At 35.5% G+C, this 12,769-nt stretch overlaps 1 protein-coding gene across 1 annotated transcript; it reads left to right on the top strand.

The window, feature by feature from the left end:
* The first annotated feature begins 10,426 nt into the window (after nucleotides 1-10,426).
* On the top strand, nucleotides 10,427-12,605 carry LOC105436846 (fibropellin-3-like). Its single transcript, XM_030990991.1, has 5 exons — nucleotides 10,427-10,528; nucleotides 10,767-10,889; nucleotides 11,621-11,743; nucleotides 11,990-12,112; nucleotides 12,574-12,605. Exons 2-5 carry the CDS (start codon nucleotides 10,820-10,822, stop codon nucleotides 12,603-12,605), a joined length of 348 nt encoding a protein of 115 aa, XP_030846851.1. The 5' UTR covers nucleotides 10,427-10,528; nucleotides 10,767-10,819.
* The last annotated feature ends 164 nt before the right edge of the window (nucleotides 12,606-12,769 follow it).

Genomic DNA, 12,769 nt, shown 5'->3' with positions numbered 1-12,769 from the left:
CTTGTCCTACTTTTTCTCGTACATTTTCTCTTTCATTTTTTTGTTCTTTTTCATATTTTTTTTCTTCACATCTTCATTCTTTTTCTTAATCTTCCTCGTTTTCTTCTTCTTTTTCTTCTTCTTCTTCTTCTTCAATCTCCTTCTTCTCCTCATTTTGTATGTTTTTCTTCTACTTATTCTTATTTTCCCCCTTCTTCTTTTTTTTCTCTTTTTCTTCTTTCATTCTTTCTTTTCTTTTCTTTTTCTGTTATTTACTTATTTGTATAATTCATTATAATAATGACAATAATTATTAGTATTATTAATATTTATATAATTGTCATTATTGTTATCATTATAACGTATTTTATATACCTCACTTAAGAAATCCAGCCATCTGATTGGTCGAATTGCATTCATAAACTTCAACTGTTCCTGTAAAATTCCCGGTAACCATGCATAAAACATTTCAATATTTTTAATAACCATGGTTATTAAAAAAATAGGTCAGTCTCCATGGTTACCCCATAGGTTTACATGTTAAAAAATGGTTTGAGCGATGGAGGATACCATACGTGTGCGAAAAATTGGTCGGCAATTTCAATACAATTGAATCTCGATCGATCTTACCGACAATTTTATCTTGCATTGTTGACATGAAGACGAAAATTAACTCTCAAAAACAAAAAAACAACATCTGCCGATAGATCTTGATCTAAGTTCGTGCCAATATGCATTGCAAAAGTAAAAGAAGGGTCCATTTCATGGAGCTTTTGCGAAGCATTCATCACACGCGAAGCCGGTTTCAATCCATTTTAATGTATATATCGTACAAAACTGCCAAGCATGTTAATAACGCGCGATGGCCGAGAGGTCTAAGGCGCTGACTTTGGATACATCACCTTTTGTACGCAAGAGTTCGAATCTCATCTTCGACCAAAAAAAAAAAAAATTTATTTTTTATTTTTTAGTCTATTTTTTTTCGGCATATAAAAGTATTAATGACTGCTTTAATATTCGAGAAATAGTTGTTTTCATACGCTCTCGGGAAGGTTACAATTGGGCTATTCCCCTCGGCAAGCCTCGGGGAATAGCACAATTCTAACCTTCCCTTGAGCGTAATAAAACAACTATTTCTCTCAAAGCAGTCATTAATACTATAATAATATATATCAGCCCCTGATGAACCCTGTCTTTCTGGCCCTTGCTTGAATGGAGGCACCTGTGTTCAGGTGTTTACTGTTTATTACTGCGACTGTGCCAGTGGATTTGAAGGGACCAACTGTGACCAACAGAGTAGGTTTTCTTATTTTACTTTAATAAAAAACATTAGGCACTGTTCTCACAAGATGAAGTAAAAAGCAAATAGATTTCATGCAACTACTTTTTTCATCCTCACTTGGCATTATTTTACAAAGTAGTTTGTGTTTCATCTGCATAATCTCCTTCTCCTTTTTTATTGTTCTTCATTTTCTTTGTTTTTTCCTTCTCCTTCTTTATCTCCTTCTTCTTGTGATTCTCCTCCCTCCTCCTCTTATTCTTCTTTGGCTTCTCCTCTTTTCTACACATAAGCTACATATCTTACGTATGCATTAAATTTGATTATAAATACTTGAGTATTGGAGTGGCGAAATATGATCATATTTTATTATATGAAAATATATTGTCTAATTGTTTGACTTATTTTTATATGTACATTAATTGTATCAAAATATTGCTTTTATGATCTATCGAATCGTGACTTACATAACAAATAACCTGTTATAGTTAGCCGTAAAATATTTCAGAAACATTTTTGGTTTAATCGCATCTTTCACACCATTTTCAGCTTCAGATCCATGTGCTAGTAGCCAGTGTCAGAACGGGGGAACTTGTAATCCTTCTCCGGGACCAACTCTTTCCTACACGTGTAACTGTCTAGTTGGGTATACCGGCATATTGTGTCAAATAGGTATGATATCATACGTATAATACCCATTGTTTTCTTTATTTCTATGTAAACGTATATTTTCGAAAGCTCTAGCGGATAGGAATACTATACAGTGCGTCCCAGAAAAAACGAAACCGAGAATTATCGATGTTTTATCATAAGTTAATCACATTTATAATTGATAAATGAAAAATATTTGGAAAGCTTAGATACTCTTCTTTCATTTGATGCAACTCATCTAATACATATTTTACGCATGAGTGATTAAAATGAATTTGAAGAGAGGAAACCAAAAAGTCATTTGACGGACGGTATCTGAAGTTCAAGAAGAAAATCACATTTCTAGAAAGTTGATTTTCTGCCCTTTCATATGACACCTCAATCAGGAAATATGAGCAAGGAATGACAAAGTTCTGTTTGTTTAAAGTAGTGATTGCATTTCCATAATTTTACCAAACGAATTGGTTTTACTTGGTGCCTGCCGTAGCAACAAACAGAGTTGAAAAAAGACTTAACTTCATTTCGTTGACAATCAGCCGTAGACGAAAGACTTCATGCATGGCTGATTGCCAACGAAATGGAGTTAAGTCTGTTGTCAATTTTGTATGTTGCTATGGCAGGCACCCATTGAAAACGAATTCGTTTGATAAAATTAAGTGTTTTTGTATACATTTATTTATACGCTTATACACCACTTTATTTTTCAGATCCATGTGCTAGCAACCAATGTCAGAACGGAGGACTTTGTAATCCATCTCCGGGACCAAGTCTTCCCTACACCTGTAACTGTCCAGTTGGATTTACCGGCATATTCTGTCAAACAGGTATTAGATCATAAGTATCTTGTCCATTGTTTGTTTATATATGTATATTTTTGTATTTACCTTTCTATATAGGTCCAAGCATGAGTCAACCATCGCATCCCCTATTTTCATGATAAGGGCGATGGCCAGTTTGTTTATCTTTTCTCTTTTGGGGGTGTTGTTAGGTGTGTGTTTTTTTTTTTGCTTGACTTGTTTACAAATTTTTAGAAATACTGTGCTTTCCTGGATACGCCTCGGTTGGAATGTAGAAATACCCCTGAATACCACTTACTGTCTCCTTTTTTAGTAATCAGTTTCTGCAAAGGGCAAAATAAATGTTGTCTAATTTTGACGTATTTTTTATATTACTCTAATTGAATTAATTATTTAAATGGGAAACAAAATTCTGTATAGCTGCATTGATATATTCAGAAAATAGTGTGAGTGTGATATGACATCAAACATTTTTTTAAAACCAAAACTGAACACAAAAAAGGTAAATTTTGAAGAAAAAAATGTACATGTATATTGCTATTTATGATGTATGATCTTAAATAAATCATGACATTAAATAAATGAATCTTTTAAAGTTAGGCGTATAAATACAAAAAGACACACTCATTGTTTGGGGTAATCGCAAATTCATACCATTTTCGGCTTCAGATCCATGCGCTGGTAGCCAATGTCAGAACGGAGGAACTTGTAATCCTACTCCGGGACCCAGTCTTCCCTATACGTGTAACTGTCTAGCTGGGTATACCGGCATATTCTGTCAAACAAGTATGATATCAGAAGTTTCATATCCATCGATTTTTGTCTATGTCCATGTATATTTTTGAAAACACTAGCGGATAGAGGTACCCAAGTGGTATATTTTTCGTATATAGAGGCCAAATAAACGAGCCCGCCACCCCAATTCTCGATGGCCTTTTTTTCTTAAAAAAAAACAATTCTTTGTTGTTGTTGTTGTCGTCGTTGTTGCATGTCAACAAATATTAGGATAGGAATATTGTATTCTCTCTTATAATATCCTGCATCAGCCTCTGGTTGAATTTACAAATAAATCTGAATTTCATTTATTGTCTCCTCTTTGATTTTTGTATTGAATTTGTTTTTATTTGTGAATAGACATGTGCATGAGAAATCCGTTATAATATATTGATTCTGCCGAATGGCAGAATCAATATCGACCAATCGGTTGACGTATTCGTTTTGATGTATATTAATTGTATCGGATATAGTGCTTTTGTACGGTCTGTCATCTGCATCAAATCGTGACGTCCATAAAATAACATTTTGGAGTGAGCCGTATAAATATAGTAAAACAAAGCATTGCTTTTTTTGGTATAATCACATCTTCACACCATTCTAATTTTCAGATCCATGTGCTAGCAACCAATGTCAGAACGGAGGACTTTGTAATCCATCTCCGGGACCAAGTCTTCCCTACACCTGTAACTGTCCAGTTGGATTTACCGGCATATTCTGTCAAACAGGTATTAGATCATAAGTATCTTGTCCATTGTTTGTTTATATATGTATATTTTTGTATTTACCTTTCTATATAGGTCCAAGCATGAGTCAACCATCGCATCCCCTATTTTCATGATAAGGGCGATGGCCAGTTTGTTTATCTTTTCTCTTTTGGGGGTGTTGTTAGGTGTGTGTTTTTTTTTTTGCTTGACTTGTTTACAAATTTTTAGAAATACTGTGCTTTCCTGGATACGCCTCGGTTGGAATGTAGAAATACCCCTGAATACCACTTACTGTCTCCTTTTTTAGTAATCAGTTTCTGCAAAGGGCAAAATAAATGTTGTCTAATTTTGACGTATTTTTTATATTACTCTAATTGAATTAATTATTTAAATGGGAAACAAAATTCTGTATAGCTGCATTGATATATTCAGAAAATAGTGTGAGTGTGATATGACATCAAACATTTTTTTAAAACCAAAACTGAACACAAAAAAGGTAAATTTTGAAGAAAAAAATGTACATGTATATTGCTATTTATGATGTATGATCTTAAATAAATCATGACATTAAATAAATGAATCTTTTAAAGTTAGGCGTATAAATACAAAAAGACACACTCATTGTTTGGGGTAATCGCAAATTCATACCATTTTCGGCTTCAGATCCATGCGCTGGTAGCCAATGTCAGAACGGAGGAACTTGTAATCCTACTCCGGGACCCAGTCTTCCCTATACGTGTAACTGTCTAGCTGGGTATACCGGCATATTCTGTCAAACAAGTATGATATCAGAAGTTTCATATCCATCGATTTTTGTCTATGTCCATGTATATTTTTGAAAACACTAGCGGATAGAGGTACCCAAGTGGTATATTTTTCGTATATAGAGGCCAAATAAACGAGCCCGCCACCCCAATTCTCGATGGCCTTTTTTTCTTAAAAAAAAACAATTCTTTGTTGTTGTTGTTGTCGTCGTTGTTGCATGTCAACAAATATTAGGATAGGAATATTGTATTCTCTCTTATAATATCCTGCATCAGCCTCTGGTTGAATTTACAAATAAATCTGAATTTCATTTATTGTCTCCTCTTTGATTTTTGTATTGAATTTGTTTTTATTTGTGAATAGACATGTGCATGAGAAATCCGTTATAATATATTGATTCTGCCGAATGGCAGAATCAATATCGACCAATCGGTTGACGTATTCGTTTTGATGTATATTAATTGTATCGGATATAGTGCTTTTGTATGGTCTGTCATCTGCATCAAATCGTGACGTCCATAAAATAACATTTTGGAGTGAGCCGTATAAATATAGTAAAACAAAGCATTGCTTTTTTTGGTATAATCACATCTTCACACCATTCTAATTTTCAGATCCATGTGCTAGCAACCAATGTCAGAACGGAGGACTTTGTAATCCATCTCCGGGACCAAGTCTTCCCTACACCTGTAACTGTCCAGTTGGATTTACCGGCATATTCTGTCAAACAGGTATTAGATCATAAGTATCTTGTCCATTGTTTGTTTATATATGTATATTTTTGTATTTACCTTTCTATATAGGTCCAAGCATGAGTCAACCATCGCATCCCCTATTTTCATGATATTGGCGATGGCCAGTTTGTTTCTCTTTTCTCTTTTGGGGGTGTTGTTAGGTGTGTGGTGTTTTTTTTGCTTGACTTGTTTACACATTTTTAGAAATACTGTGCTTTCCTGGATACGCCTCGGTTGGAATGTAGAAATACCTCTGAATACCACTTATTGTCTCCTTTTTTAGTGATCAGTTTCTGCAAAGGGCAAAATAAATGTTGTCTAATTTTGACGTATTTTTTATATTACACTAATTGAATTAATTATTTGAATGGGAAACAAAATTCTGTATAGGCTTGTTCTTGCTGTCCCTCTCATACTTAATCCAAATGTATACTTTGTTATTAATTTTTCTTGTGAATTTTATCCTCTGTATCATGTTGATTTATGAATGTTTGCACGTGTTTTCTGGATTTTTATGAGCAAATAAATTGAAATTGAAATTGAATTGATATATTCAGAAAATAGTGTGAGTGTGATATGGCATCAAACATTTTTTTAAAACCAAAACTGAACACAAAAAAGGTAAATTTTGAAGAAAAAAATGTACATGTATATTGCTATTTATGATGTATGATCTTAAATAAATCATGACATTAAATAAATGAATCTTTTAAAGTTAGGCGTATAAATACAAAAAGACACACTCATTGTTTGGGGTAATCGCAAATTCATACCATTTTCGGCTTCAGATCCATGCGCTGGGAGCCAATGTCAGAACGGAGGAACTTGTAATCCTACTCCGGGACCCAGTCTTCCCTATACGTGTAACTGTCTAGCTGGGTATACCGGCATATTCTGTCAAACAAGTATGATATCAGAAGTTTCATATCCATCGATTTTTGTCTATGTCCATGTATATTTTTGAAAACACTAGCGGATAGAGGTACCCAAGTGGTATATTTTTCGTATATAGAGGCCAAATAAACGAGCCCGCCACCCCAATTCTCGATGGCCTTTTTTTCTTAAAAAAAAATAATTCTTTGTTGTTGTTGTTGTCGTCGTTGTTGCATGTCAACAAATATTAGGATAGGAATATTGTATTCTCTCTTATAATATCTTGCATCAGCCTCTGGTTGAATTTACAAATAAATCTGAATTTCATTTATTGTCTCCTCTTTGATTTTTGTATTGAATTTGTTTTTATTTGTGAATAGACATGTGCATGAGAAATCCGTTATAATATATTGATTCTGCCGAATGGCAGAATCAATATCGACCAATCGGTTGACGTATTCGTTTTGATGTATATTAATTGTATCGGATATAGTGCTTTTGTATGGTCTGTCATCTGCATCAAATCGTGACGTCCATAAAATAACATTTTGGAGTGAGCCGTATAAATATAGTAAAACAAAGCATTGCTTTTTTGGTATAATCACATCTTCACACCATTCTAATTTTCAGATCCATGTGCTAACAACCAATGTCAGAACGGAGGACTTTGTAATCCATCTCCGGGACCAAGTCTTCCCTATACATGTAACTGTCCGGTTGAATTTACCGGCACATTCTGTCAAACAGGTATCATGTCAAAAGTATCATGTCCATTGTCTGTTTATATGTATATATATATATATATATATATATATATATTCATATATTTACCTTTCCTACATAGGTCTGAGAATGAGTCAACCCCCACATCCACTATTTTCACGATAAAGGCGATGGCTAGTTTTGTTATCTTTTCTCTTTTGGGGGGTGTTATTAGGTTTTTTGTTGTTGCTTGTCTCCAACTTTAGGATTACTGTGCTTTTCTGGATACACCTCGGTTGGAATGTACAAATAACTCTGAATACCATTTATTGTCTTCTCTTTGATTTTTGTTAAGATAATGTTATTTGTGAATACCTATCGAAATGGGAAATCAGTAATCAGTTTCTGCATAGGGCGAAATAAATTTTGCCTAATTTTGACGTATTTTTTATATTACACTAATTGAATTAATTATTTGAATGGGAAACGAAATTCTGCATAGCTTCATTGATATATTCAGAAAATAGTGTGAGTGTGATATGACATCAAACATTTTTTTTAAACCAAAACTGAACACAAAAAAAATGTACATGTATATTGCTATTTATGATGTATGATCTTAAATTAATCATGACATCCAATAAATGAATCTTTTAAAGTTAGGCGTATAAATACAAAAAGACACACTCATTGTTTGGGGTAATCGCAAATTCATACCATTTCGGCTTCAGATCCATGCGCTGGTAGCCAATGTCAGAACGGAGGAACTTGTAATCCATCTCCGGGACCAAGTCTTCCCTATACGTGTAACTGTCCTGTTGGATTTACCGGCATATTCTGTCAAACAGGTATCATATCAAAAGTTTAATGTCCGTTATCTGTTTATATATGTAGATTTATATATTTCCCTCGCGTAAATAGGTCCAAGAATGACTCAACCCTCGCATCCACTATTTTGATGATTAAGGTGATGGCCGGTTTTGTTATCTTTTCTCTTTTGGGTGCTGTGTGGGCAGTGTGGCTGTTGTTTTTTCTTTCCTTTTTTACTTCTCAACAAACTTTTAGGAATACTGTGCTCCCTCTTATCTAAATTCTTGGATACGCCCCGGTTGGAATGTTCAAAGTAACTTGAATTCTATTTAATGTATCTTCTTTGTTCTGTGTTAAAAAACTTTATTTTGTCAATGGGAAATCAGTTATAATATCGCTTTCTGCCAAAGTGGGAAATCAATATTGTCTAATCTGTTGACGTATCGTGTATATTACATTAATTTTATTAAGTAATGGAATGGGAAAATCAATATCCGTAAAGCTTCATAGAGATTCAGAAAATAAAGTGAGTGAAATATGACCTCGAACTTTTTCACCCGAAATTGAACAAAGAACTGTTAATTTTGAAGAAAGATTTTTTTAACGAACTTTCATCTTCACCAAATCTTGATGTCCATGATATAACTTTATAGAGTTATGCGTATACTGAAAAAGAATATTCCTTTTTGGTATCATCGTATCGTCACACCATCTTCAGGTACGGATCCATGTGCGATTAGCCAATGTCAGAACGGAGGACTTTGTAATCCTACTCCGGGACTAAGTCTTCCCTACACGTGTAACTGTCTAGCTGGGTATACCGGCATTCTCTGTCAAACAGGTATGACTCTTTTATTATCACCCCCGTGTAAATTTTATCTTTAAAAAGGTACTTCAATTATATGATTAAATTAACAATTTATTAAAACTTGGGTCACTTTGAACCTCCATACTAATACGTTCCCTGACACGACACGTGTGCACCTCCATCGAACCGACATGCAAGTTGGTATAACCCTTCATTGCTGACGGATGAGACGTCTCCTTAATCATCTTCGTCTGTGTGCTCACAATAATTTGCAAATAATGTCTACATCTTTTATTACCAGCTTCGGATCTCTGTGCTAACAACCAGTGTCAGAACGTAGAATCTTGCAGTCCTATGCCGGGTTTCAACCCTCCATATTTCTGTAATTGTCAACCTGGGTATCAAGGACAGTTCTGCCAAATAGGTTTGTTTGTTTCTTTCTACATTTCAATCGTCCTTCTGAGGATAAATATCACACACATTTTCTTGTATGTGTCTCCTTTTTTGTTGTTGCGTAACGTCAACAATTTAACAAAAAGATATACATAGAAGAATACCAAACATATCAGAATAATGCCGCCTGAACCTTCTACCTTCTATAGAACTTTTCAGACATCCCAGTAAACCGAAAGCCCACTTGACCGACAATGTGGTCATAGCTTCTTGATTATGCACCGTGTATCTCATATTTATATCTCCGTTCGGGGCATCCAAGTAGACCACGACAGCCGACGGGACCTAAATTGTTGGCCATGGGCTGTCGGTCTTGTGGGCTTTCAATCTCATATATCTCTAAGGCTGCGGAACGCTACCATTTCAATATATTGTGACTGACGTTATGAATGTTATATATGGATATGTTATTCATGTTTCCTTCCTTAACATGTTTTTACAACTACACATTTTGGTCGCACTTATATATATTTCTTCTAGCTTTAGATTCATGTGCAAGTAGCCAATGTCAGAACGGAGGAACTTGTAATCCTTCTCCGGGACCCAGTCTTCCCTACACGTGTAACTGTCTTGCTGGGTTTACAGGCATATTATGTCAAACAGGTATGCCTTTTATTCGTACTCAGCATCTTTTCATAAAAATGCCGTTTCTCTCATTTTGTTCAACCCTATTCTAGTATTTTAAAGTAGGAGTTATATTTTTAGTCAATGTTGTCGTTTTCATGTGAATGATACTTCTATATAAGGGCATACAGATATAGATCATAAAGGTCAAAAGCGTCTGTTGATAGGCACTGACAATTTGCACGATATAGACCCTGAAAATCGTTCGTACGGCGTTTGTAGGTAGTTTGTAATGGCATTTGTGACCGAGGCTTAAATTGTTAGTCATGGGCTGTCCGTCCTTTGGGCTTTCGGGACCATGTACCGTCAGTCTCTAAGGCTGCAGAACGCTAAAATTTCATTATATTGTGACTGACGTAATGACTTTATGAATATGTTATTCATGTTTCCTTCCATAACACGTTTTTTAAAAAGACACATTTGGTCGCAATTATATAAATTTCTTCTAGCTTTAGATTCATGTGCAAGTAGCCAATGTCAGAACGGAGGAACTTGCAATCCTTCTCCGGGACCCAGTCTACACTACACATGTAACTGTCTATCTGGGTATACCGGCATTCTCTGCCAAACAGGTATGACTTATTTATTATCAGCTTCATGTGATTTTTAATACACTTCAATTATAATATTATTCAATTAGCAATTTGTTGAAACTTGGATCACCTTGAGCTTCGATACTATTACTTTTCCTGACACATGAGCACTCTATATCGAACAGAAATGCAAGTTGGTATAACCCTTCATTGCTGATGAGACGTCTCTGTGTGCTCACAATCATTTTCAAATAATGTCTACATCTTGTATTACCAGCTTCGGATCTCTGTGCTAACAACCAGTGTCAGAACGTAGAATCTTGCAGTCCTATGCCGGGTTTCAACCCTCCATACTTTTGTAATTGTCAACCTGGGTATCAAGGACAGTTCTGCCAAATAGGTTTGTTTCTTCCTATATTTCAATCGTCCTTCTGAGCATAAATATCACACACATTTTCTTGTATGTGTCTCCTTTTTTGTTGTTGCTTAACGTCAAAAGATTAACAAAATGATATACATATAAGGGTACCAAACATTTCAGAATAATGCCGCCTGAACCTTCTACCTCCTATAGAACTTTTCAGACATCCCAGTAAACCTAAAGCCCACCTGACCGACAATGTCGGTCACAAGGGTCGTCTGTTTCGCGGGCTTACGGTCTAGTGGGCTGTGGCCGGAACGTTGCTCTGCATTTGTCAAAGGCTACATGCCGAAAGATAGACGATGTAGGCCCTATTTACCGTCAACATTTCAATGTATTTCGACTGTCGTAAAGAGTTTCAAACCCCATATACATAAAGAACCCATGTTTCATTCTTTATCATTTTTGTTTATTATACATTTTTTGGTCGCACGTACATACATTATGCACCGTGTATCTCATATTTACCTCCGTTCGCGGCATCCAAGTAGACCACGACAGTCGACGGGACCTAAATTGTTAGTCATGGGCTGTCGGTCTTGTGGGCTTTCAGTACCATGTACCGTCAGTCTCTAAAAGGCTGTAGAACGCTAACATTTCAATATATTGTGACTGACGTAATGACTTTATGAATGTGTTATTCATGTTTCCTTCCATAATACGTTTTTTATAATAACACATTTGGTCGCTATTACATAAATTTCTTCTAGCTTTAGATTCATGTGCAAGTAGCCAATGTCAGAACGGAGGAACTTGTAATTCTACTCCGGGACCCAGTCTTCCGTACACGTGTAACTGTCTAGCTGGGTACACAGGCCAGCTCTGTCAAACAGGTATGACTTGTTTATTATCAGCTCCATGTGGTGTTTAATACACTTCAATTATATGATTCAATTAGCAATTTGATGAAATCTGGATCACCTTGAGCCTCGATACTATTACGTTTCCTGACACGTGAGCACTCTATCGAACCGAAATGCAAGTTGGTATAACCTTACATTGCTGATGAGACGTCTTCTTTAATATCTTCGTCTGTGTGCTCACATTTTCAAAATAATGTCTACATCTTTTATTACCAGCTTCGGATCTCTGTGCTAACAACCAGTGTCAGAACGTAGAATCTTGCAGTCCTATGCCGGGTTTCAACCCTCCATACTTCTGTAATTGTCAACCTGGATATCAAGGACAGTTCTGTCAAATAGGTTTGTTTTTCCTATTTCTGCTTTTGATTAATTATATTTCAATCGTCCTTCTGAGTACAAATATTAAACACATTTTCTTGTATGTTTCTCTCTTCATTTTTTTTTGTTGCTTAACGTCCAAAATTTAATAAAATAATATACAAAGTGTCCAAAACATTTCAGAACAATGCCTCCTGAACCTTCTACCTCCTATAAAACTTTTCAGATATCCCAGTAAACCTAAAGCCCACATGACCGACAATGTCGGTCACAAGGATCGTCTGTTTCGCGGGCTTACGGTCTCGTGGGCTGTGGCTGGAACGTTGCTCTGCATTTTTCAAAGGCCACATACAGTAAGATAGACGATGTAGGCCCTACACTATATAATGGGCAAAAAAATGCCCAAGTTTTACCCAACATGAGGGCGATTATGTGTCCAACTAACTGTTGGGTAAATTAAAGATTGTGCATGATTTACCCAGTGTTGGATAAAAAGAAAATACCCAACTTTTAACCAACAAAAATTACCCTATCAGAAATATGCCGAATTCTCACCATAATAGGTAGCATTAGTTAGACACTAGTTGGGTAAATAAGTTGGATAAAATATTATATGCAAAAGGAGATTAGTGCCGCTGCGGGTTTTGAACCGCGGACCTCGTAGTCCATAGTCCTGTG

Source organism: Strongylocentrotus purpuratus, unplaced genomic scaffold (genome assembly GCF_000002235.5).
Source record: "Strongylocentrotus purpuratus isolate Spur 01 unplaced genomic scaffold, Spur_5.0 spur5_scaffold_2, whole genome shotgun sequence".
Lineage (NCBI taxonomy): Eukaryota > Metazoa > Echinodermata > Echinoidea > Camarodonta > Strongylocentrotidae > Strongylocentrotus > Strongylocentrotus purpuratus.
Note: the sequence above shows the minus strand (reverse complement) of the source record. Positions and strands in the feature narration are given on the sequence as shown.